Source organism: Peromyscus eremicus, chromosome 5 (assembly GCF_949786415.1).
Source record: "Peromyscus eremicus chromosome 5, PerEre_H2_v1, whole genome shotgun sequence".
NCBI classification, from domain to species: Eukaryota; Metazoa; Chordata; class Mammalia; order Rodentia; family Cricetidae; genus Peromyscus; species Peromyscus eremicus.
This window is the reverse complement of record NC_081420.1, coordinates 77,154,241-77,182,033: the sequence shown is the minus strand read 5'-3', so window position 1 is coordinate 77,182,033 and position 27,793 is coordinate 77,154,241. Positions and strand designations below refer to the sequence as shown.

General features: G+C 41.0%; 1 protein-coding gene across 3 annotated transcripts in view; it reads left to right on the top strand.

The window, feature by feature from the left end:
• Odad2 (outer dynein arm docking complex subunit 2) overlaps positions 1–27,793 on the top strand; it is a 151,988-nt gene that overhangs the window by 94,610 nt on the left and 29,585 nt on the right. For all 3 annotated transcript variants that reach the window (XM_059263752.1, XM_059263753.1, XM_059263754.1), the window contains 2 exons: positions 19,150–19,338; positions 21,491–21,712. In XM_059263752.1, coding sequence (XP_059119735.1) covers positions 19,150–19,338; positions 21,491–21,712 — 411 coding nt within the window. The remainder of the gene's footprint in view (positions 1–19,149; positions 19,339–21,490; positions 21,713–27,793) is intronic.

Here is a 27,793-nt window from a genome sequence, read left to right as displayed (position 1 = left end):
GTCTGTTCTTCCCTGGCACATTTGCTTTTCTGCCCAAAGGACTCTGTTCCAACAACTTCCCCTTTCCCACTAGTCTACTCATAGACTTTTGTCCATCCCTCTCTCTCTAATGACTCAGTTTTATGCAAGAAGTGACCATAGGTTGGCCATTGCCCTTCAAGAAATGAACAAGATTTGCCAGGTGTGATGGTGCATACCTTTAATCCCAGTACTTGGGAGGCAGAGGCAGGCTGTGTCTGTGAGTTTGAGGCCAACCTGGTCTACATAGTGAGTTCCAGGACAGCCAAGACTACATAGAGAGACTCTGTCTCAAAAAGAAAACAAAAAGAGAAGTGAACGAGGTTTGAGTCACTTGCTTGGAATACCTTTATCAAATGTGAAGGAAGGTCCTTCTGAAATGCATTTAGATCTAGCTCAGTGTGCTGGTGACTTTGGCTACATTGAACTTCTGACTTTTGCATCTGAGATTTTTATTTTCAGGTCTCATGTTTAGATTTGTATCTATTTTTTGAGTTCACTTTTGCTAGAGTGGATGGTGAGGAGCAATTTCATTGCTTCTGCATGTGGATATCCAGTTTTCTCGGCACCTTCTGTTGAAAACACTGTCCTTCATCATGGGATGATCTTAATACCATGTCAAAAAATGTCACATCAGCAAGCAGGTTTGCGTCCGAGACTTTGCTCTGTCTGCATGCGCTGTTATGGCTATGTGCCTTCATGCTTCCACGACTGCAGCCCTGTAATACGTTTTGAGACCAGGAAATAGGTTATCTCCATTTCCTCCTTTTCAAGATTGTTTAGGTTTGTTCAGCTTCCCTTAAGATTGCATATAAATTTGAAGATCGATTTATCTATCTCAAAAACAGTTACTAAGATTTTGATCTTAAATTTTTGTGTGTTTATGCATGCTGCGTGTGGATTATGTATGCACATGTGTGTTCATGGCAAGGCGTGGATGTGGCCATCAAAGGTCAAATCAGGTATCAGTCTCTGTCTTCCACCCTGTTTGAGTAAATGACACCTTGTTTGCTGTTTCACGTGCCCGGCTTGCTGGGTTCTGTGGGTTCTCCTGATTTTGTCTCCCATCTCACCTCATGATCACTGGGACTACAGATATATGCTACCACACCCAGATTTACATGGTGTCTTAGTCACTGTTCCATTGTTGTGAAGACACACCATGACCAAGGCAGCTCTTAAAGAGAAAACGTTGACAGTAGGCTTGCTCACAGTTTCAGAGGTTTAGTACATCATCATCATGGCAGGGAGCATGGCAGCATGCTGGCAGGAGCTGGAGCAGTAGCTGAGAGCTATATCCTGATCCATAGCCAGAGAGAGACTTTGGGCTTAGCATGGGCTTCGAAACCTCAAAGCTCTCCCCCAGTGACACCCTTCCTTCAACAAGGCCACACCTCCAAATCCTTTCGATCCTTTCAAATAGTACCACTCTCTGGTAACTAAGCCTTTCAAATATACGAGCCTATAGGGCCCATTTTTATTCAAACCTCAGCACACATGGGTTCTGAGGAGTTGACCTCAGGTCCTCACTGTTGTGTGGCAAGCACTGTAGCCACTGAGCCATCTCCCCAGGCAGTGTATTAGGAGTTTGATGGAATTATACTGAGTCTGTAGATCTCTTTGTATAGAACTGACATGTTAATGTTAAGTCTTCTAGGCCATAAACACAGGACTTAATTTGCCTTTCTCTACTAAGTTTTATTCTTTTTGATGTTGTCATAAACAGAACTGCTGTCCTGATTTTCATGTGAGATGGTTGACTGCTCTGGTTAATGAATTCTCCTGCTGCATGGACAGGCGGTTGATGGCTGTGATACTCCTTTGTCCTGTCACTTGGCAACTTCAGTCAGGTGTCAGTCCAAGCAGCTCTTCACTGGTCCTCAGTTCTGTGGGTGAGACCTTGTCTCCTTCCCTCGAATTGGGGTAAGTTTGATTGGCTTTCTCGCCTCATTGTTAGGAGTGCTCCTGTGCTCTGGTGGATGAAACTGATGAAAGCCTGTGTCTGTTTCTTGTTCCTGACCTCAGGGGAAGTGTCTTATCATTGACAAATGTGAACTGCAGGGTTCTCCATAGAGGGCTTTTCTTAATTTGAGATAGTTTCTTCTCCATCTATTCTGTTAGTCATGAAAGAGCATTGACCTTTGGCAAATGCTTTTATTTTTGTTTTTGGATCAGTTGGGAGGATGATGTCTGCATTCACCTTCTTTGTGTTTGTTGATGGATTCTACATATTTATTTTGATTTGTTTAACCATCTTCTTGTTCTAGGAATAAATCTCACTTTGTTGTGATCTACCACTTTTTGCACACTGTTCAGTTTGATGTGCTAGAACTTCGTTGCAGTTACATCTGTATTTCTAAGAGATATTGGCCTATAGGATTGTTTATATGTTAGAATTTCAGCTCTGCTACTACAGTGCCAACCTTATACAGTGAGCTTGGTAATATTCCTTCTCGCTGCATTCCTTGAAAGAGTTTTAAAATAATTCATTTTAATTCTTTGAACATCTTATACAGTTCACCACAAAGTCTTTGCATCCTTCTCTTTAGGACAGTTTTAAAATGCTCTTCCAGCCTCCTTGGTCATTATCTATTCAATTTTTTGTCAAGATAAGTCTTGTTAGGTTGTGTGTTCCTGGGAATTTATCCATTTTGAGTAGGCATGTTATGTTCAATCTGTTGGCATGTGATTGCTCATAATATTCTCTTCTAATTCTTTTCATTTCTGTGAAATTGTCCTAATATCCCTTCATTCATTACTGATTTTACTTCTCAGTCTAACTCATTATTTTTCTTAGTCAAACTCATGGATTTTTAATTTATTAATCTTTTTAATAGCTTGCTCTTGATTTCAGTGTTCTCTGTATTTTTCTATTTTCCTTGTGATGTCTTCTTATTTATAAATGCATAAATATAAAAAAAATGTTAATTTACACATAATTGTGAATTTCACAGTTTCTTCCAGCAGTAGATTTCTTTGTTTATTCCACTTTGTTAAAAAGATCCTTCATATGAATTCAGGCTTTCAACATTTTAAAAGCTTTCTTATTATCCCAACGTGGCCTATTTGGAGAACATGTACTGTGCACTTGGGACACGCATGCATCCTGCTTGTGTGTGCAATGCTTGCTGTACCGCACACACAAGTTCAAGTCCCGTGTCCTTCGTTGTCATTATCGTCATTGTTCTAGTTCTGCCCACGATTAAAAGTGCAGCATTGACATTCCTCACTGTTACTCTCTGGAGGTGGCTTTTTCTCTCTTCAGATCAGTCAATAATCGCTTCACATACATCCGACTTCTGACATTTGCTGAATACAAGTTTCTCTTTATTACATCTTAGTAAATCGATTTTTTAGCCCATCAAAAACATATTTATCCTTATATGTATTGGTGTGTTTTACCTCCATATATGTCTGGGCATCACACGCTTACCTGGTGCATATGGAGGCCAGAAGGGGGTATCCTTGGACCTGGAGTTACAGATGGTTGTAAACCACCATGTGGGTGTTGGGAATCAAACCTGGGTCCTCTGGAAAACCATCTCTTCAGTCCCATATTCTTTTTGTCTTTCACAACAATTTTGGATTGGTATATTTGTTATCTATTGATGAATATACCCTTCCTTCTCTTGTTTACTATTTTCATAAATATCTGTTTCTAACCTTTTATTTTCAACTTTTGAATGCTATTGGATCTCAAATGGATGTCTTATATGCAGCATATTGTAGGAGTGTGGCTTATTTTGTTATTCTATCTTGGCATTTTTCTTTAAGCAATTTTTTTTGTGTTGCTTCTTTTATTCTTTACAAGATTTGAAAACTCATGCAGAAAATATTATTGTCAATGCACACTCCTGGCTATTTGTAATACCAATAACATAAATTTTGTGAGAAGACAAAATGGATTTACATGTCATTAAAAGAGGATATGTAATTTCCATGGTGACCACAAAGAAAATATAAAATATACACAAGGCAAATGAGAAAATCATCAAAATATGTCATTATGAACAGTCAGCTGAACACAAAAGACAGAAGTAACTAAGGAAACAAGAGTTGAAAAGCTATAAAGCACACATATACAGAAAAGCAATGAAATAGCAAAAATAAGTGTTTTCCTGTCAGTAATGGCATTAAATAGAATGATAGTACCTTAATTTCAATGACATGTAACTCCACTTTGTCTTCTCACAAAAATTTATGTCATTCTTGTAGGACCATTTGCCATATATAGAATTTTCAGCTGACAGTTTTACCTTTTATTGTGTTAAATATATCTCTTCTGTCATTCTACTGGAGGCTTCTGTAGAGACATGTTGTTGGTTGTTTTTGCTCTTTTGGGGGCCCACCACCCAGCTTCCAAATAAATCACACAGGAGGCTTATTCTTACTTGTAAATGCCTGGCCTTAGCTTGGCTTGTTTCTGGCCAGCTTTCTTTAGCTTTAAATTATCCTGTCTATGTTTTGCCTCTGAGCTTTTTCTTCTTCTTACTTCTGTAATCTTACTTTCACTTTTACTCTGTTGCTGGCTGTGCAGCTGGGTGGCTGGCCCCTGATGTCCTCCTCCTCCTTCTTTGGCTACTTTTTTCCTCCCAGATTTCTTCTTCTATATATTCTCTCTGCCTGCCAGCCACGCCTATCCTTTCTCCTGCCTTGCTATTGGCCGTTCTGTTCTTTATTAGACCATCAGGTGTTTTAGACAGGCACAGCAACACAGCTTCACAGAGTTAAACAAATGCAGCATAAACAAAAGTAACACACCTTAAAATAATATTCTACAACAGAGCCATTCATACTAAGGTCACTTGTATGTGACTCACTGGTTTTCTTTCCCTTGCCACATTTGGAAACTCTGTGTCTTGGAACAGTTTGAGTATTGGGTGGGTGTCTTGTTGATGCTTCTTTGACTTCGATGTTTGTGTATCTTACCTTATATTTGGAATAGTTCATCCAAGAATTCTTCAGATAGTGTCACTTTCATACACTCATCATTTTTTCATCTTTAACTCAATTTTTTCAGGTGAGTTCCGATGGAGCTCCATAGACAAGTCAGGATAACAGTGGCAGAAGCCACAGAGTCAACATGGGAGGTGTACAGAAATCACAGGGACCATGTTTCATAGGCATCACAGGCAAATGGAAATGGCAAAACATGGATGCCCACAGGAAGCTGGAATGAGACCCTTAGAAGTTCAGACATTATAAATCCAAGTGTGTCTCTACTTCCTGATTGTTCCATTCTGCCCATTAAGCTTATGTTACACTCTACTAGTGAATTTTTCCATTCAGGCATCATATTTTAGGTTCAGAATTTCTGTTTGGTTCCTTTCATATGAAAAATTTTTATTTCTTTGCTGACATTTTCATTTTCTAACAGTTTTCCTGGTTTCCTCTAGCTCTTATTTTTACTTTGGGTATACTTAAGTTTTAAAACCTTTGCCTAGTCAGTCTGATGCATTTGCTTCTTTAGAATTGGTTTCTAGACATTTATTTTGTTCTTTTAGCTAATTCATGCCTTCCTGCTTCTTTGTATATTGTCGTATATTTGTTTAAAATTGAATATTTGAAAAACAGGAACCGCTAAAACTATTTGTAGACTGGATTGGACAATATGTACTACATTACCAACTAGTAGAAACTTGGGATTGCCCAGAACAAGAGCGTCAAGCTTCTTGTGTCCCTTGTGGTCATATATTTGATCTGCACCTCTGTACATAATGTATCATATATACTCAGCTGTTTTTAAATATCTGCGTTTCCCGAAGGGCCTCACTCCCACTTCTTTTTGTAGTCATGCATGTTTTGTTGTCTCTGTTTGCCTGTATAGTCTTACCCAGAGACGTTTGTGAAACTGTGGTTCCAGCAATTTCCACGCACCTCCTGTCTCCCCTGTAGCCTCCACCACTTGAGATCCTGGCTTGGCCGCAGTGCTCTGTCACAGCTCTGAGTCAAATGAGGTAGAAATCTCTTAGTCAGCCTACAGCCAAAGTGTTGACCACTGTCTCCATGCTGCCCCTTGCAGCCACCTAGGAAGTGAACTGTGGTCTCCTGATGGCATGTGCTACACCAGGGAAAGGGGAGAGCAAGTAAGTGTGCTCTTTTGAAAGAAGCTCTCTGTTGGTTTGGCAATGGCTTGCTTGCTGTAGATTTCTGAACTGGTTTCCAGAGCTCTGACAGGCTTGTTTTAGTCACTCTGTACCGGTGTTTACTGTTTCATTGGGGGAATGTGGGCCTGTGTCTTCCCAGTCCACCACCTTGACCATGTGTCCATGTTTTCTGGTAAGAAGTGAGCCCTTAATATTAATGAAGTTTCCAAGGGATGGCTCATTTTGTTTCGTGTCTTTCAAGATTCTTTGTCTTGCCAGAGTTGAACTATGTATGATGTGTTTAAATTTAGATCTCCTTGAGTCTATCTTACATGACATTTGTTGATTTACTTGGATGCATAGATGGAAGGTTTTAACATAACTTTAGAAAATGCTGCTTGAGAATTATGTTTCAAACATTCCATCTGCTCCTTTCTTTCTAGAACTGTCACATGTAAATACTGATGTACTTGATAGCGTCCCAGGCCTCCGAGATGCTGTCCAATCCTCTTCGCTCCTTCCCTTTGGCTCTTTAGAGCAGATAATCGGACTTGATCTGTTCACTGAGGGCCTCTTCCTCTTGCTCTGTTGAGCCTTTCTTTTTTCTTTCAGTTATTAAATTTTCACTTAAACTGAATAGAAGGTCTATTTAACTGTCCTTTAAATTTTTAAATCTTTTTATTGATATTCTCTCCTTCCTCAGAGAATTGTCAAAATCTAATTGTTTGGGTATGATTTTCTTTAGGTTCTTAAAAATGTTGACGGTAGATGATTTGAAGTCTTCCTATAGAAAGTCTAACATTTTATAAGCTTTCTCAGAGTCAGATTCTCCTAGGTGCTCTTTTCCTTGGGATACACTTTCTACTTTCTTTAGATCAGTGGTTCTCAACCTGTGGGTCATGACCCCTTTGGGGGTCACATATCAGATACTTACATTACAATTCATAACAGTAGTGAAATTACAGCTATGAAGTAGCAACAAAATAATTTGACAGTTGGGTGTCACCACACTTGAGGACTGTGTTAAAGGATCAAAGCATTAGGAAGGTTGAGAACCAGTGCTCTAGCTGTCTCATAATTTGTATTGAAAACACTTTAAATATGACTTGAAGACTCTGAAAACCAAATTCATCTCTTTCTAGAGATTTTTTTGTCCTTTCTGCCACTCTGTGTGTGTGTGTGTGTGTGTGTGTGTTGTTTTGTTGGTGTTACAGGTTACTAGTTCTGTGACAGTGTGCGGTCCCTGAGGTCTCTGGTTGGCCAATACACTCATTTATTAATTTATTTGTAGAATTCTTTCTCAGTGGCCTTGCACGTTTGTGTCTCCCACCCTTTAACAGCAGCCACTGTGGCACATTATGTCACACACTCAACATGACATTTCCCTTCTGTCTGCGTAGAGCCTCGGTATCAGCTAAGACGAAAATGCAGGTATATGTGGTGTTTTCCGCTCTCCGAGATGGTGCTGGAACCTTGCCAGGCCATTTATGAATATCTCACTTCCAAGACCTTTCTAATATTTTCTCCAGGGTCTTGTTTGCCTCTGTGGATTTACCAGCTTCCTTCCAGGTCAAGTCATCCTCCATCTCTTAGAATGGAGCTCAAGGCCTTTTCTGTCCCTGTGTGGTTGCTAGGCTGCATGTGCTTGAAATCATGCTGAGGGTCCAGTACAGGAGCTAGGAGCAGAGTGATTTAGAATGCTGCAAAAGTCAACTATTCTTGCTGAAGGTTCTTCAGTAAGGGCTCCTTGTTACAAGCCTTCCATTAAGTTTGAGAATTTTTTTTTTTTTTTTTTTTGGAAAAAAAATTCTGATTTTTCTATTCTTTACTATTTTTGAGGTTAACATAGAAACTAGTGTTCCATCATGTTTTCATAGCCCAGATTTTGCTCATTTTTTGCTGGTTTTCTTGCTGTGGGTTCCCACTTTCGGAGGGCCTTATGGTAGTGTTCCAGGTGTATTTGTTCTTCAACTAAAACAGAGGCGATTGAGTTCCTCATTTTGACACTGATGTTGCAATGTTGGAAGCAGTAACAGCACACTTTGATAATTATCCAGAGAGATGACTCATTATGCTCATTATGCATTAAAATAACCTTCACAGATTTAAAAATAATAAATCTCTGTCATTGAGATTGAGAGTTGGATACTTGGGTTCTAAATCATTCTGGATGATTTTGTGCAAAACCAGAACTAAGGAATAGTTTTGAATCTCACAATACAAAGCATAGTATCAGATATTACTGAGATCTTTGATTCACCAAGGATTATATGAATGAAAATGGTTTCAATTGTATGAGTATACATAAAATTATTGCCTAATAGCAGTTAGAGGTGTGTGCTTGTCAGTTCCCCTTCAGGTGTTAAACCAGCTCTGAATATGTAGTATAATGCATATTGCCATTTGAGTTCTTGCTTTGAACACATTTATAAGAGTAAATACATACAGTTGAGTAAGTTTCAAGTTTTTTTTAATTAGGCTGACTTTTTGATCATGCAAACTATTGGTAACAAATGTATTCTCAAAATAACACCAAAATATCTCAACAGCTGTTACCATATATTAAGTACTTTGCTATCTATATTCTCTTCCTCATTCTCTCTTTGTAGTTTCTCTCCTGCCTGCTTGTTCCCAAATATCTGGCAGCCAGTTTTAAATAATTGACTTCAAGGCTTAATATTACTTATAAAAACTCAGGCAGTAGCTCAGGCTTATTACTAACTAGCTCTTACACTTAAATTAACCCATAATTTTTATCTATGTTTAGCCACGTGGCTTGGTACCTTTTCTCAAAAATGGCATTCTCATCTTGCTTCCTCTGCATCTGGCTGGCTGGTGACTCCTGACTCTGCCCTTCCTCTTTCCAGAATTCTCCTAGTCTGGTTGCCCCATCTATACTTCCTGCCTGACTACTGGCCAATCAGCGTTTTATTAAAATAATTCAAGTGACAAGTCTTTACAGTGTACAAGAGCATTATCCCACAGCATTCCCCCCTTTTTTATCTAATTAAAAAGGGTTTTAACCTTAATATAGTAAAACAAGAACAATTATTAAGTAAGAATTACAGTAACATCTCTCTCTCTCTCTCTCCCAACATTCTTCAGCTTCATGGATGCAGTCATTACAGTTTATAGAGGAGAAGTAGCTTGCTCAATGTCATCTTGTTAATGATCATGAACCTAAAATGTCTCCCAAATATTCAACCCAGGACACATAAACATTGGAATGACCTGTAATCTTATGTTGCCAGCTCCCACCCCCATACATGGTGATCAAAATGATTTTGGATACAACTTGGGTGTCTTGGTCTATTTCTGCTGCTGAACTTTACCTCACAGAAGTCAAAACAGTAAAAATTTGTTTTCTATGGTTTAGGACAGTCAAGATTAAGGCACTGACGCCATGTCTGGTGAGGGTTGCTCTCTGTTCTGAGATGGTACACATGGCAAAAGTCAGAAGGGCAAGAAGGCCTTTCTTTTTTTTTTTGGTTTTTCGAGACAGGGTTTCTCTGTGTAGCTTTGCGCCTTTCCTGGAACTCACTTGGTAGCCCAGGCTGGCCTCGAACTCACAGAGATCTGCCTGGCTCTGCCACCCGAGTGCTGGGATTAAAGGCATGCGCCACCAGCGCCCGGCAAGAAGGCCTTTCTAACAGGACTTAACCCCATCCACTGGAGCTCTGCCTTTGTGACATAATCACCTCTAAATGTGCTCTCAACTGCTGTCACATTGGTGATCAAGTTCCAGATGAATTTTAGAACCCAAATCATAGCTTTGGGCTGAGGAAATTTTAAGAATTCCCAGAGTGATGCTAATATGCAATAAAGCTCGAGAATCACCATTTTGTTTTGTTAAAAAGAAATAGCAACTACATTTTTGCCTCTCCAAGAAATTTGCTAAAACAAGAATCATCGAATACATTGCATACATTAAAAGATTCAGACACCTCCCTTAGTCTCTCTAAGCGCCGTACAAAAATAAATTCCACAAGGTGAAATCTACATCTGAAAGCTTGTATCAATTATATGGAAACTATTCAGCTTAATTAGAGCCATAAAGGGTGGTTAAAATCCCTTAAGTGCAAGATAAGGGTGTTGTGGATGTGTGGTAATTCACTGAAGGCAAGGAGAGATTTCAGCTGGCTTCAAAATTAAACATAAACACAGCAACCTGACTGCTGAAATTGCTCATACAGTTACTCAGTCCACAGCAGAAGTCCCATATCTAGATCGCAAAAGATAAAAGAGTCCCAGCATACTCTTCTGGCTGGGCCACATCTGGGAATCTGTGTTAAATTCTGGGTGTGTTTGAAGAGGAACCTTGATAACTGGGAGAGGAGACCTATGAAAACCATTTAATGTGGAAATTGGTTAAAGACACATAAATACAAGGGAGGAGGCCAAGCTGGCTTCATACATCGGGAAGCATCCACACAGAGGAGGGTTTGATACAGTCGATGTGTTTTATACATGTCACGAGTTTAATAGACTCTTTTGTGCCAGATGGGTGTGTGGACCACATACTTACAGAAAGTGTGGTGCAAGAAGTAAAGTTTGGAAAACAATCTCTGTAAGACGAGGGCTCCCTGTTTTGGGGGTTCAGTATTTCATGGGAGCAATTTTTGATTCTGTGATTACCATTTTAAGTGTTCTTAGCCTGATCCATGCAACTCACTATTTAGAAGCATCTGAACCTAAACAGGAATTCACTTTCCTTCCTAAATCTGTGTTATGAAACACACGTGTTTGTTTGTTTTAAGTTTTAAATATACAGTAACAGTAAAAATGTATACAAATGTACATACATAAAATATATGCAAATATATGTACATTGAGTTTATAAATCACATCCATTTCAAGGTGTATATTTGTTTAGCACCTTTCCAATACATCACTGGCGGAGAATGTTGCGTCGTTAACTCTGTAAGCGTCCGGTACACAACAGCACCTCACAGTTAATGCAATATTCACCCAAAGTAGAGTCAGCACAGAACACCGCTAAGTGGGAAAAAAAATAAACAACACCATTTTCTGTAATGTTTAAGCAGATTTTCCTGAATTGAGTTAAGGAGTTAGGGAAAAATTATTATTTTTCTTGAGAGCCAATTAGAGCAAAGCTCCGTTCTCAGGAAATCTGGATTTAAAGCTTGCCTCGTTTCTTCTCCTGAATCTAATTTGCATTGCCTTCAGTTCATAAGGAAAAGGATGGTGGATGATACCCTGAGTCTGCTTTTCTTAAAACCTGCATTTGAAAGTACAAGGAAATTTGAATTTAAAAGTGATTCTTTTAGGTGGGAGATTTGTTAACCACTGGGCTAGAACAAGGATCTTATTGTGACAGACCTCTACAAATAATACTCTGTTCTCAAGGACACATGGGTTGTACTGAGGCTTTTCAAAGGTTTAAGTCACTGGCTACACTTTCAGGGTGGGATGTGCCTGTTGAGTTTTGGATTCTCTGACATGCTATTCAAATGCGAATGGAGGGTTTTTGAAAGTTTTATATGCAATATGCTATTTTTAAAATCATTTTTAAATACTATGCTATGCACCATACGGCCTCTTTTTATAACTCTTCTGATTCAAATTTTTGTCTTAAGTCATATTCTCCTGGCCTTGTATGTGCTTTAGTCATATTATGTGTGTGTCACATCTTCAGAAAAGTGCCCGTTCCTTTTGCTGGAGGTAAGATTCTCATACCTGTGCCTGAAGCTCTCTATCAAAGCACACGTTTTCCACTCTATGTATTCATCGGTAAATAAGAGCTTAATGGTTTCCTCCTGGTTAAATTCTAACAAGATGTCGGTATTTTGCTATCTTTACATTATCCTCTCATCCGTGTGTTCTGCTTGATCTTGTCTAATCTGGACTTGACACACCTTTTCCTACTTCTCCAACAGCTCCACCTCTGATAGCTCCCCAAGGGGGTCTCCCTTCTGTTTTCCACTGGCTGCTTTGGGTTGGTCACAGAACTTCATATCCTTTGGTGTTAGGGATCTCCTAAGCTGTGAAGGGGCTTCTAAGTGTCTTAAGCCAGAGTTAAAGTGATAAATACAATCATGAGTGATTAGGGCTGCGCTCAGTGAAAATATACTAGATTTTGACATCGAAGTAGATTTGCTACTGTCTGTTCTTCATGAATTTTGAACCCCATGTCTATGCCTTGAGGTCCTAATAATCCCTTAGGCTATTTTGTCATAATCAAAGGAAATACATGTGTATGGAAATCCTTTCTAAACTGCAGACAATTAGGCAGTCATTGCTTTTATTACTCTTATTACTAAGGGTTTTCCCATTACAGACGAGTGTCTGAGTTGTGCAGAACAGGATTGCACCGTGGTGAAACTGGCAGAGAGCAGTTTCTAGGATATGTGAGAAGGTGGAAAATGTGGTGGCTTTGCCCAGCCCTTCAGCATTAGTGCAAGACAGCTTTGGCAGAGGAATTGTCTTTTCCACCCTCAAATATACTGTCTCCCTTTCCAGAGAGACTACGTGAGGCAAGATGTCATATGTTTAAAAATCTTTAAATCTGAAAAGAAAAGAAAGAAGTCTCACCTTCAAAACAAATAATGAACTCTTCAGGGGCCGGGGCACTCAGGGCTGGCATTTTTATTGTCCCAAGGACTGCAAACTGTCTGAGACCTGGGTGGGCCAGGACATGGGTCTCAGCTGAGACTTTGGCTCCATGTGTCTCATACCATCCACCTTAGGAAGCTCTTGGATCAGAGATAGATGTGGTCATTTGTCATTTTCCCCAGTACAGTCCCAAGGCCCCCAGCTTATGCAGAACTGGAAAGCTGGTAGGTCCATGAGGCTGGCTTCAGAGGACGAGGACAATTCCCAGTCTGACCCGTTGACCTGAACTTACCAATTAAAAGTCCAGCATAGAGACCTTACATTCTTTTCTTTCTGGTCTTTGTGACTATGAGTATGAACTTACCAATTACAAGTCCAGCCTAAAGACCTTTCATTCTTTTCTTTTTGGTATTGTGACTATGGGTACCTATCCATCATCTAGCTAGCTAGCTATCTGTTTATTACTTTTAGCAGCACTCAAGAGTTAACTTTGGCCCTTGTACATGCTAGACAAGAGCTCTACCACTGAGCCCCATCTCCAGACCTATGCTGAAGTATTTTGAAGTTGTACATCTCTCAATCTTTAAAAAAAATCCAACAAACATTTATTGACTGTCAACTGAGTGATGAACAAAACCATATTTCCCAAGGGAGATTCTGCAAAGATGGCTGGGGTCCTCTGTTTCTTTTTCTTTTGTCTAGTGGTTTTGGTTTTTTTTGTTTGTTTGTTTTTTAATTGTTCCCAAGACAAGGTCTCACTATATCACTCAGGCTGGCCTCAAACTCAGGTACCTTCTCCTTTGCCTCCCAAATGCTAGGATTAGACATGTGTTGCCCTACCTAGCTGGGTAGCTCTTGTTTCAGAAATAGATGAGTGAGAAAAATTACTGAAACAGGATGAACACAAGGCTACAGACACTTGTGCTGCAAATGTCAAATCGTGTGTGGGATTTGTTTTAGGGTCATTGAACTCAGCAGCCCCATAGCATCATGAGGACCAGACTACTTCCCACTTTTTATTCTGTCTTTCTTGGTGTGGTCAATTATGATAATACCTTAAGTAAGTAGTAGAAATAAAACTTTCCAAGGGACTCAACTGACATCATCTCATAGCTTACTGGTGATGCTTGAACCCTTAGCCAAATAATGGGCGAGTATCCTGGACATCCATGACAGGCTTAGGCCAGTGTAGGGTCACCCTTGGATTATAGAGAAGGCTCCTCTCCCAATGCTGTATGTGTGGCTAGAGGAAATGTCTTTTGAGTGGTGTGTGTGTGCGTGTGCGTGTATGTGTATGTGTTCTGAGATGGGAAGAAGACATAATCCTGCATGAAGGTGCCTCAGAACAACAAAATCAGAATTCCTATACAATCCATAAATCCCACTCTGGACTTATGTTCATATCCAGAGGAAATACAGTCAGGGTACCAAACACATGCCTGCATATGCACAGTTATCACAGTAACAGTCACACCAGCTAAGATATGACAGTGACATGAGTGTCCATCAACAGATGGATGGGTGGTGCCTACACACAATGGAATATTATTTAGTCATAAAGAGGAATGAAGTCTTGTCATTTGCACCAAAATGAATGAAGCTAGAGGACAATTTATCAAGACATTACATCAAGAAATAAGCCAGGAACAGAAATACCAAATATTCTCTTATATACAGATACTAGAAAATGACAACCTGAACATAGAAAGATGAAGTCAGGTTGGTTTTGAAGAGTTATGGGTGTGTGAATAAAGAGAGACTGGATTTGATGGCCCTGCGCTGTATGCGTGTGTTATTAAATCACCCTCACGTGTTAGTGTGCACAGTTACAGTTAACATGCCTACCAGTACATAAAAAGACAATGTAAAACTAATCCAGTCCATTTGCAATGTCTTCCTAGTCTTTCTTTATGTCTGGCATGTGTTTTCCTGGTAGACTCTTTAGAAGGCCTCTGGGAAGCCGCACATTTAAGGCATTTTATACTTTGGAAATTGGCTTGACCATTAGACCCCATTTGATTGTCTCAGCTGTGTTAGCTGCTTTCCTTCACCAACAGTCCAAAAATAATACCTTATTTTTGTCTTGCATGACCAAAGAATTGTGTGTGCATGCGTGTGTGTGTGTGTGTGTGTGTGTGTGTGTGTGTGTGTGTGTGTTACATCTCTCTGCTGGTGTTTCTGTGTGTGTATATCTGTGTTGTATGTATGTCTGTCTATGCTTCTGAGTGTGATGTTGCTGTGGATTGAAAGCAGAGCTTTACATACAACCGGGCAAGTCTTCTACTGCTGATCCAGGATTTTTATTTTTTAATTGAAGTCCAGCAGTTAGACGAAGATGTGTCTTTATGTGCAGCTCATCCTGGGTAAGGTTTCTCAAGTATTTCATTTCAATATACTCTTGGTTTCTACTTACTTCAGGAGAGAATTCTCTCAATTTGTGCTTTAAATTCCTTTCCTGCTGCTAACTCTTCTTCTTTGGGACTCTGATGTGTATGCCGCCCCTCTGCTCATTCCTCTGCAGTTTTGTATTAGTTTGTAGTCACATCTTCTATTTAGAGAAGAAAGTCTTTATTCCTTTTTGTTTTCCTACTGGGTCAGTGTGATTTCCAAAAACCAATCTTTCCTTCCTTCCTGATTTTAGATCTTTCATTTCTATTTAAAACTTGTTTTGTTTGATAATCGTAGGATATAAGAACTGTTGTGAGTATAGTTTCTTTTTAATGGTTCTTATTATTTTTATTCAGTTCTTTCAATAATATGACTGAGGGTGTAGGGGTGTAGCTCAGGGATGAAATACATACCTAACATACACAAGGTCCTGGCTTCTATCCCCAATGTTGTCAAAAGACTAACAATAATAACAGTAAGTAAAATAACAATGTTACATTACATGACCAGTTTGTTTTGTAAGTCTGGTTTCATGTATACTTATTGTCTGTAAACACAGAAGTTTTTTCCCTCATTCCATCTGGCTTTGTTATTCTTAACTCCTATTGAAAATTATTTCAGTTTTTTTCATATTGATCACTTTTTGCATTTTATATGTACATGTTGTATGTATGCATGTGCATCACATCGGAGTATACTGGTATATGTATGCGTGTGTTGGGGAGGCCTGAAGTTGATGTCATGTGTCTTTTTCAATTGTTCTACAATGTATTTATGGAGGAAGAATCTCACACTGAACCTATACTCACCAGTTCTACTGTGTACTGGTCTAATGAGTCAACTTGCCCTGGGATCCTCTGTGTCTGCCCTCACAATGCTGGGGTTATAGGCTGAGGCCTGCTGCCCTTTATGTGGTTCTGGGGACCCAGCTCCCTGTACTCAATATTTGCAAAGCAAGTGGGCCATTGAGCCATCTCCCCAACCTTATGTTGCTCATTTTTAAGAGAAGTGAGATTTGCTAGTTTTTTAGGAGAGAACAATGGGACAGGATGGTGTTACATATTTGATAGTTATTGAATTTTTAATATAATATTCAGGTTGATAGCATCTTAATGCTCAATTAATAAAGGGACAACATAGACCGACATTGTGAATGTAGTTTCTTTTGTATTAGAGTAAAACTTTTACTGTAGAATTTGTGAAAGTGGAGTAGTTCAAAAAATGATTTTAGGGGCACATTCGAAGCATGTTCCAACTATCAGAAATGGTACTTACATTTGGCATTGAGTAGTAGGGCCCCAGTATGGATCTGTTCTTATGGCGATGGGAGAAGTCTGCTTTGCCTACTGATTCTCACTTGGCCCTTGTGCTTGGGCAGATCTGGCTTGTTGTCCGGGCTTCAGCTTCCACTAGGAGATTAGTTTGGTTTATTACACATGTGGGCTTGTGTGGGGGTCTCTGAGACCTTCATAACCAGCAGAGTGACAAGTCCTCGGAGGCAAGAAGGTAGTTCAGCTCAACACAACTCACTAGCCAGTGTTGGTTCAAACGTTGGAAGTCTGGCCCTAAGTAGTTTATTTTAGACATATTTAAACACAGCAAAATTTGGTGAAGATTATTCTGGTGGTCATCAACTCAATCCCAGGAGCACAGCAAAGCATACATAAATCTCTCTGAGGAACAAAGTCAGCTAAATACAGATCAGACATTACTACGTTGAAACTTTATAAAGTCTATAAAGGTTCTGTAAGTTGACCAAGAAAAAGACATTTATGATAAAGGTGTGAGGGAGGATCTGCTGGGCAATCTCCTGCCACACAGATAGTGCAAAGGTCATCAGGCCAGAAAGCACTTCCTCTCCAGCCTTCTGGGCAGAAAACGGGTTTTGTATTCCTTCCTTTGAAGGAACAACCCTGTGTGCGTAACATTCCAGGTTCTCCTAATGCGTGTCTGTGAGCTCAAAGACCTCTGCACCCCCTACAGGCTTGCAGTGGGAAAGTTCCAGGATTTGAGCAAGGGCTAACTGCTAGACACTGGTATGGCTAGTGAATAATGGACCGTCTGCCCACCCAGAATTTAAAGTTCAAGGTAAAAGATAAACAAAGAAGCCATTCACTACCTATAGTAATCTGTGCTTTGAGTGAAGTCTTTTAGGAGCCACTTAACCCTAGTTCTCGGCAGAAGCCAGTAGACTTGTGCTTATGTGAGATATTAGAAGTGATCAAAGCCGGGCGGAGGTGGTGCACGCCTTTAATCCCAGCACTCGGGAGGCAGAGCCAGGCGGATCTCTGTGAGTTCAAGGCCAGCCTGGACTACCAAGTGAGTCCCAGGAAAGGCGCAAAGATACACAGAGAAACCCTGTCTCGAAAACCAAAAAAAAAAAAAAAAAAAAAAAAAAAAAGTGACCAAGTTGAGGCTAGAGATGAGGACCAGGACTACAGAGAATGCCTTAGTAACCATGTTTAGAAGCTTAGGTTTTATCCTGCATCGAGTGCAACAACATGGATGAATTTAGAAGGTATGGGAATGTGAAAACCAAATTGATGATTGATAAAGCTCACATGGCATCTTGCCTTTATGCAGGATATAATCTAGCATATGAGGTTCAATAGCTCTAAATTAGTTTTCAATTTTTAAATCAGTTTTAAAGATCTAAACTAGAAATAATCACACCTGCTGTGCAGGATTGTTGTGAGGTTTAGTTGGGCTAACAGATTTGCAGTTCATACCGTGTCTAAAAAGGATGTTAAACCCCGTTGTTTAAATCAGTCAGTCCCCAGCGTGTTTCTGCTCTATTCACCTGCTCCTTGGTGTGCTCATCACCTTATTTCCCTTCCTTTCCTATTCCCCCACCCCCCATCCCATGGAGGTAGGGTCCTGCAGCTCAGGCTTTCATCAGATCCACAGTCCTCCTGCCTCAGCCCCATTGCTGGCATTACAGGCTTGCACCACCATGCCTGGCTGGAACCGTGTCCTTTCTCAATGCTCATCTGATTTCCCCACCAGATATGCCCAACACGATGGCCACATGGTGTGTGTATCAACATGCCTCATCCACAGATTCTCCATAGAAGCCCCTTTGTAACCCCAACTCACTCTTGAGGCCCTTTCGTGGTCATTCTTGGAGACACGCAGAAAGGTGCCGAGTCCAGATCTTTGGAAGCATGTTCCTGGCTGAGGCTGAGGAGGCCACAAAGGTCACTCGGCATGTTTGTTTCAGCCCATTCTGGAAACATGGGGCCATTTGGGAGTCCATGTGGAGCCACATTTTTCATATTTTTGTGCCTTGTGTTCATTATTTCACTGCTAAACTGTCCCCAGGCATAGTGCTGAAGTATTGCCTATGGTTCTTTAAGCACAAGAAGGCTTTGATGTGCTTTTTAGAGAAAATATGTGTTTGACAGGCTTCTGTACATGAGTTATAGTGCTGCTGGCCATGGTGTTAATGTTAATGAGTTGAAAATATATATATGTGCATTTATTTTGCATGATGACTCAGCTGGTAACGGCACTTGCTACTGAGTCCGACCCCTAAGTCAGATCCTCTGGTCCCCAGGAGAGAACCGACTCCTGCAAGCTGTCCTCTGACCATTAGTATGCTGTGGCAAGCACAACCCCCACCCAAAAATAAATAAATAAGTAAATGTGATTGTTTAATATAGAAAATAAGGTGTGCTCAAACTGAACATGTGCAATAATGTTATACATTGATCAGTTGGCAAAAATATTGTCCCCAGAGCTAGTCAGAACTCCTCTGTGTTTTGCCCAAAGAACAATGGTTCACTGTTGGCTAATTCAGTATTCGCACTGACTTCATATAACTGTCTGCAGATACTAAAAACCAGCTGCATTTTGTTACCTTCTCAGTGGCTCCTACAGTAATTTTTCAAACCAATCTGTGTATACCTGTTGTGTACCTACTCACTATTAACATATGTAAACATACATATATACATAGAATTTGAAAATACAGAAATATACTAAACTAAATTTTTCTTTTATCTTAAAATATACCCAACAGCCTTATTATTAACTTCTGCCTTTTGTAAACTAGCCTAAAAGAAGCTGTTTCTCTTTTATCCAGGATGCTGGAGAAATGGTCCGTTCCTTTGTTGGTGGTTTGGAACTGGTGGTCAATTTATTGAAGTCAGATAATAAAGAGGTCCTGGCAAGTGTCTGCGCTGCTATCACCAACATAGCAAAAGACCAGGAAAACTTAGCTGTCATTACAGACCATGGAGTTGTCCCTCTGTTGTCCAAACTTGCCAACACAGTAAGTAACCCCTTGTTTTCACGGTGTACTCTCAAATCACGGTAGAGTAAAAAGGAAGGAACGTGAAGTCCAGAGATCTGAATTCGGGTCTAGTGCCCATTGCTTATAAAGCATAAGATTGTCTTCAACTCATCAAGCTTCCCTAAGACCAGAGAACACAAAGACATATTTTACAAACAGAATATTAATACGCAAGGTCTTTGTTAAATAAAGGGTTTTTTATTTTTATTTTTTTACTATTTGTTGTTGGCAAGCGAAGCCGTGCCAAATACAAGTGCTGCTAGGTAAGTGCTAGCTGTCGTCTTCCCTGCCCCTGTCATTATTCTTAAGGTGCTGCTCATTCCAGCATTAGAAGCTCAATTGTTCCGCTCCCAGCTTAGACGCCTGGACTGTGACAGTCTCAAGCTAGAAAGCTTTAGCGGTATTACGCTTTTTATTTAAAACTGTGCCAGCTGAAGCAGCGCCTTGAGACAATGACTTCACCATGCCCAGAGCTATCTGAACGGAGCTAGAGTACCAGTTGGCAGTGGTGGGGCAAAACAGAAATGCAAACACTGGCAGAATAGTCAGTGTGGGACACCCACAGCTTCCAAGAGGATCTGTCAAACTCAGAGGGCAACATGTTCTCTGCGTCAAGAGAACAGGACAATGGAAAACCACGTCATACCCAGTTACACTGTTCCTACATGACGTAATTCTAAGTAAAAAGTCTGGTTTACATAAAGAAAATGCAAAAAGGATAGTAGAAAGTCTGGTGCATGCCACTGTGTGTGCTGTTCTGTCTTCTCCCATTCAGAAATTAAGGTGGGGCCGGCCAGTGGTGGTGCATGCCTTTAATCCCAGTACTCAGGAGGCAGAGCCAGGTGGAACTTGGTGAGTTCAAGGCCAGCCTGGTCTACAGAGTGAGTTCCAGGACAGGAACCAAAACTACACAGAAAAACCCTATCTCGAAAAACCAAAAAAAAAAAAAAAAAAAAAAAAAAAAAGAAAGAAAGAAAGAAAGAAAGAAATTAAGGTGGGGTTTGGGTAGGGTAAAGCACCTGCCATTCAAGTATGAGACTTCAGATCTCCAGCCCCCACATACATGCCAAGTGGATATGTTGGCCTGTCTGTAATCCCAGAGCATGGGAAGCAGAGATGAGGGACCCACATGGCAAACTTGGCTAACCACAATACCTGAATAAGCAAGACCTGGGTTCAAGTGAAGACCCCACCTCAATTTATAGAGTTGAAAGCAATCCAAGAAAACACCCACAGTCAATCTCTGGCCTCCAGGTACACCTCTATCCCATACACTATACATGCAAACATGTATGTATGCCACACACATACACATGCAAAAAAAGTGCACAGGAAATAAATATAGGTTGAAGAAGTAGAATTAATTCACTTGTCCCAATCAAATGAATTAGTCCTTGAAGAATATCCAATATTCTGGAAATACTTTTATTACTAAATAACAATAATTTATAAGGTTTTTTATAATTCTTTGTGTGTGCATGCACATGTGTGTGTTGTGTGTGCATGTGTGTATGTCATGATGTCCACGTGGAGGTCATATGATAACTTTCACCATGAGGGTATAGGATGGAACCCAGGTCATCAGTCTCAGTGGCAAGCCCATTTACCTCCTGGTCATTTCACTGACCCTGGTTGTAAGGTTTTGTTATGGGCAATCAATCTTCCTGGAACAAATGACCAGCGTTGGACATCTGTCTCATCATTGATAGCACTGTTTACATTCAGCCCCACCATACAGAAGGCAGAGCCAGGTGGATCATTGAATTAGAGATGAGCCTGGTCTACAGAGTAAGATTAAGGTCATTCAGAGCTGCATCATGATACCCTTTATCCAAAAAAAAAAAAAAAAATCTTTTTAAAAGAAAGAAAACCCAAATTCCAGTTCCTTCAAGGTACTTCCCAAGTAGCCACTGAGTGCTTCTGCTGCCTCCCTGGCATCACAGTGGGTAATGGGCATGAACACAGGCCTCCCTGGCATCACAGTGGGTAATAGGCATGAGTGCAGGCCTCCCTGCATCACAGCAGGTAATAGGCATGAACACAGGCCTCCCTGGCATTGCAGCGGGTAATAGGCATGAACCCAGCCTCACAGAATCACTGTAGTGCACACTCATTTCTTCCCCTCGTGCAGAATAACGACAAGCTGAGGCGCCACCTGGCGGAAGCTATCTCACGCTGCTGTATGTGGGGAAGAAACAGAGTGGCCTTCGGTGAGCACAAAGCGGTGGCTCCGTTGGTGCGTTACCTAAAATCGACTGACACCAACGTGCACCGAGCTACAGCTCAGGCCTTGTACCAGCTCTCGGAAGACGCGGACAACTGCATCACCATGCATGAGAATGGCGCGGTGAAGGTACGCTGTGGTCTGCGGTCCAGTACAAGCCTGTAAATGTAGTCTGGAAAGACATAAGGAACATGGGTCTACTGAAAGGGGGCTGGGGAGATGGCTCAGCGTGTAAAGTGCTTGCTGAGAGCTGCTCAAGCACAAAGACCTGAGTTTGGACCCCAGGAACCATGTAAAAGCCAGGTGTGGTACTTGGGGGGATTGGAGGGTAGAAATAGGAGGATCCTGGGGGCCCAATGAAGAGCCAGTCTAGCTGAAATGTTGACATTTGGCCTCTATGAAATGTCAACTTCTGGACACACACACACACACACACAGAGAGAGAGAGAGAGAGAGAGAGAGAGAGAGAGAGAGAGAGAGAGAGAGAGAGAGAGAGAGAGAGAAGAGCATTTCCATGTATATGCCACCTCCATAATACAACCTTTTACTAAAAGAGATCTTTGGGCACACAAAACTATTCATCAGGTCACAGATGCATCTGAGCCCTGCTTATCATGGTTTGTGTTATAAAGATGTACAGAGATAGACTTTCCCTAATCAGAGCCTGTGTGGGTTCTTAGTAAAAGAATCATTCCTGAGTTCGAATTAAACAGTGTATAGCCCATGAACATTGACGAGCATTCATGATTCTCTGTGATGCAGTGTGATGCATGATTCTCTGTTTCACCAGCACTTAGTGATAAATGACAGATACATCCATTACCATCAATGAACAGCAAGAGAGTGGCTGAAACAATTCTAAACCAAGGCTAGACAGCTTTGACATCCTAACAAAAGATCAGTCCAAAGACAGATTGTTTAGTTTTGATTCTGCATCTGTTTTATATACTTTTTGCTAACATATGCTTATGAGAGACTTCTGACACAGACTTGAAATGTACCTATGTATTTGAACCACCTAAAACATTTTTATAATAATCAATACAAAAGCACTCAGGACACTGGGTGTGTGATACATGTCTAAACCCAACACTTGAGAGGAGGCTAAGGCAGGAAGATCATAATTTTTGGGGTCATCCTGAGCTAAGTGGTGAGACTCTTTCTCAAAAACCAGAACAAACACTCCCTAAAAAGCAAAAAATAAGACATGTAAAGATCTCTTGTGCACTGACCTGTATCATGAAAAACCAAGAAAAATATTCTTTTTGTAATTTGTCCCCTTGCATAATACAATTTTATTGTTTGCTATATTCATTCTGAGCCTCTGTCAACCAAATGCATTTACATTTGAAATATAAACCCAAAGATGATATTTTAGACAAGAGTGAGAAATCTCTAGCTAGTTGTCTCTAGTCAAATCTAGATATGTCGGTACAAGACATCTGATGAAGAATAATGCTCTTAAAATACGCACTGGTAATTTTCAGTCAATTATTTTAATTCATCCTTCAAACTTCCTATGGTTAAAAAATGAGATGTTAAATGTTTCTGACATTAAATCCAATTCACATTTAAATGTGCCAATCTTTCCATTATAAATATGTCTTACGGCACATAAGTTAGATGTATGTGCTTCTTCAAGCAAAAATTAAAAAATCTGGCATCAAAAGTAACTTTTTAACTCACACGCTTTTAAAGTATATCATAAAAAGAAATCAGCATGCTAACTTCAAGTTGCTGCAGGGCGACATAAGCGCTGTCCCTTTTATATGACCACATTCACACTTTGAAAGAAGAGGTGCCTGATTTTAAGTCACGTGTTCTGCAACTGAACAAAGCCTGCACTGCCTGTGGTATTTAAAGTCTGAAGGTTTAAAAATGAAGCCATAAAAATAAGTAGCCTTGTAAGATGTCTGGGGTAGAACTCAAAAAGTTTTCAGGTCCGCGTATGTGTTGTGGCCTATTGACATAATGGCATGCACAGACACAACTCCCAAAGATTTCTTCTGATGCAAGACAATAGATCAAGACAGTTGATGAGCTGATGGTTTAAGCATGTGTCCTGACCCTGTGTTCAGTCACCCGTACACTGCAGGTGTGTTAGCAACAGAAGGCAGAAAACGATGAAGACGAGATATGAAAGGGACAGAGAAGACATGTGCTAGGCTCGGGGGACTTGGAGCTTTTCCTGAGGGATTCACGGGGAACCTATCTAGCAGTCTTGCATTTGCATTTCTAACTACCTGTCATTTTTACCAAAGGGTAACTGAAACGAACAGGGTTGGGGGAGGACAATAAGTTCATCTTAAATAGTGGCCGAGTGTCTGAGGGGGTGGCTCAGTAAAGTACCTGCATGGAAGTATTAGGACCCGAGTCCAAGCCACAACACCCATTTGAAAGCTGGATGTGGTGGTACAAGTCTATAACCCCAGGGCTGGGGAGGCAGACATGGGCAGATCCCTGGACCAGCTCATTGGTTGGCCAGCCTAATCAAATCGGTGAGCTCTAGGTTCAGGGAGAGACCCTGTCTCAAACGCCAAGGTGGAGAGTCAACAAAAAAAACCCTGACATTGGCCCTTGGCCTCCATGTGCATCCACATGACCCCAGATGTACATGTGTGCACACCCCTAAGACTTACACATACACCACACACACGAATTAAACACACAAATAAATACATGCATGAGATGATAGAGGCTGGCCTTACCGTGGGAGGCGTCAACACAGATGTAGACTGTAGCCGAGCTGCCCTTTCTTCTTTCCCATCCTGCCCAGAGGACCAGACCTCATGGGACCTTGGGAGAAGGATGTGGTCCCCTCTCTGCTGGCCTTTAAAGCCAATAGGTGTGACTCCATGGGAGCTTCTGGAATAAATCGTGTAGGAGCCACTTTGATGTGGGTGTAAAGGAAAGCCTCCTGAGTGAATTCAGACCTCGTGTTAATAAAGAAGATTCCAAAGAGACAAATGAGGCAAGACAATGTTGGAATGTAGGTAGGAGTTTCAGTTCCACAAGGTAACTAGGCCACATTAAACACATAGTATCTGGGGTTAGTTTGTTTTTACTTTTGTTGTTGTTGTGTACTTTAAACTTACTTAAGCTTCATTCACCGCTCTTAGGATAAGTTCCTGGCTGTTCTAGTTTGACTTGGTTTGGTGGGGCTAGGGAGCAAAGCAGGACCTGATACGTGCTGTGCACTAGCCTGCCCACCAAGCCCCCTTCTGGACTGTTGTTTTTGTTGTAATTGCCGCCACCCTGCTCCAGTCAAAGCCTGACAGTATGACTCCTCAGCCTGGCAAGCATTCCTGCTGTAGCTGCCAAAGAGCAGAGATCAGCAAGCTCTGTCGCAGTCGCCAGAGTGGTCCTGTCATCCTAGCCATGAGTAAATCATGGTAGGGTCAGTTCCTGTGTCCAAGAGTTTCCTCAACTGCATTGGCTGCCATTGCGCCGCGCTTCTGCCTCTCACTGACATGTTGCCCAGCAGGGATGTGAAGTGCAGCTCCAGGGGCGTGGATGAGAGCTGGCTCCTTCATGTGTTCAGTGTGAATGCTGTGTCAAAGCAGGATTATCTAGTAGACATGGAATGCCAAGCCAAACATGGTGGTACGTGCCTGTAATCTCAAGACCCGGGAAGCTGAGGCAGAAGAATGATCTGGGGCCAACCTGGGCTATAAAATGAGACACCCTCCCATCTCAAAAAGCCAAAAGTCAAACAAAAAAACAAAAATGTCACGTGATCCAGGTACATAATAGTAATTTTTCTGAGTCACAGTTTAAGGAAAGATTATAGTAGGTAATGTTGGTTTTAGCAATGAGTTTTTGTTAGTCCAGTTTATCCAAAGTAGTTTTAAATGTATAATCAATATAATATATCACATTACTTCTTTTTGAATCAAGTTTTCAGAATTTCGCATGTGCCTTATGGTACCTGTCCCTGCAGACTAGCCACATCTGCCCTGCTCAGTGAGTGACTGGCGGGGTCTTCACCAGACAGTGTAAGTTAGAGACCAGGAGAGTGCGATGCTTCAGGAGGCACAGGGTCATGAGTAAGGGTAGACTCGACATTTTTACCACACAGTTTAGAGAAGCATGGGGAATGTTTTTGTTTCTACCTTGGGGACATGTAAACTAAAAAGAGCTGTCAAAGAAAACTTGAAAAGTTAACTGGTTACCCAGGAGTTCTAAGACCAAAGAAAGAATGGGTTTCAGATGGTTTTAGGTTGAAAATCAGCCAAAAAGGTCAATGAGGATTTCCTAATTCCATTATGCTGAAAAATAATCCTGTGTCTGAGGCTTCCCTGGTTAAGACCTCTTTTAAATCTACAAATGATTCCCTGCCCTAAATATAATGGGATGAGAATCCTTCAGCCAGACTTTCTGTGATTTGGGGGTTTGTAGCATTCCAAAACCTTGTGACTGTGGACATGAATGTCTGGTGAACACTAGATTGAGGTCAGATACATCATAGCTACTTCCTAATTGGTGCAGTTTCATCTGGAGGTGAATAAGAAGTTAAACAACACTAGTCCTTCACTAAGGCAGAAAAAGTGATCAAGTTGAAGGCAATGAATGGGCTTCTAGGGAAGGCCTTGAGTCTTTCCCATGGTGACATGGCATTTGTTTTCGTAAATGTCTGTACCGGGCAAGCAAAAGCTGCTATGTGGCTGTAACTCAGGGAAAAGAAATCGAAAAAAAGAAATTGCAGAAAATACAATCAGCAATATGTCACATGCTGGCAGAGGAAGTCAAGAGCAATTCAACTTGGACAGAGCACAAAGGTTTGCCTTGGTCACCTCCTAGACTCCAGTCATGCAGTGGCCAGAGAGTGAGCAGAAAATCCAGAATCTGCCCCAGAGTTTTGAAGCCTAGCATGGGGAGAAAAAAAGCGACAACTTTGTGTGAGTCAAGTGAAAGGACATTAGAGACAGGGCTCATACGGATGGATCCTCAGTGCCTGTGCGATTAATGTTTAAGTGTTTTCTCTATCCATGAAAACTCCTAATTGAACATCATCATTTCAAACCATTTCCCCATATTCCAGATATTCCCCAACATCAGGATTGTCCACTAGTGTAGGAATGGCAGGTCCAGTAAATACATGCCACATAGAGACTTTTCTCTGATTAATGTGTTTTCCTTGTATTTTACAATGTGTTTAATTTGTATTTTCTCTTTGATTACTTTAAGAAAGTGTTCAGCAAGATTATATTCACATTTGCCTCAGATGTTTTCCTTATTTCACTTTTTTAACTTTTTTTTTTTTTGGTTTTTTGAGACAGGGTTTCTCTGTGTAGCTTTGGGCCTTTCCTGGAACTCACTCTGTAGCTCAGGCTGGCCTCGAACTCACAGAGATCCACCTGGCTCTGTCTCCTGAGTACTGGGATTAAAGGCATGCGCCACCACCGCCTGGCTCACTTTTTTAACTTAAAGAGATCTTTATAGCATGATTGAAGGACCATAGCCAGATGCATTTATATGTTTCAAGTGTGCACTCTTATAAATTCACACACACACACACACACACACACACACACACACACACACACACGGTACCCCTTGATGATCTGACCCTCCTGCCCCCTGGGTCCAGACAGCATGTCCTTGGTGTGTCTTGTTTGTTTGACTTCTACCTTGGCTTAATTATTTTCACATTCATCCATTTGCTTACAAGTATTAAGAGTTCTGTGTGTGTGTGTGTGTGTGTGTGTGTGTGTATGTGTGTGTGTGTGTGTGTGTGTGTGTGAGAGAGAGAGAGAGAGAGAGAGAGAGAGAGAGAGAGAGAGAGAGAGAGAGAAGAAGAGAGAGAGAGGAGAGAAAGAGGAAAGAGAGGTATATGAATTTGCACATGTATGTAAGGGTCTATTAGTCCAGGAATATACATGTAGAGGTCAGAGGTCGATCTTCAGTGTCACTTCGCACACCCATTTGTTTGTTTGTTTGTTTGTTTATAGATGAAGTCTCTCTGCAGCCCTGGCTTGGGGCTCTAGGCAGCCCAGGTTGACCTCAAATAGGATATACATCCTGCTTCTGCCTCGGGATATCCAGCTTTAATCCGAGTGCTCAGCCAGGATGCAGACTGTTATTCCAATTTTGTGGTATCTGCTGAGACTTTCTTTGTAGATGAATGTGTGGTCCATTTTGGAAAAAGTTCTAGGAGGTGCAGAGAAGTATTATTGTTTTTAACTTTTACAAACACCTCTCACCAAGGGC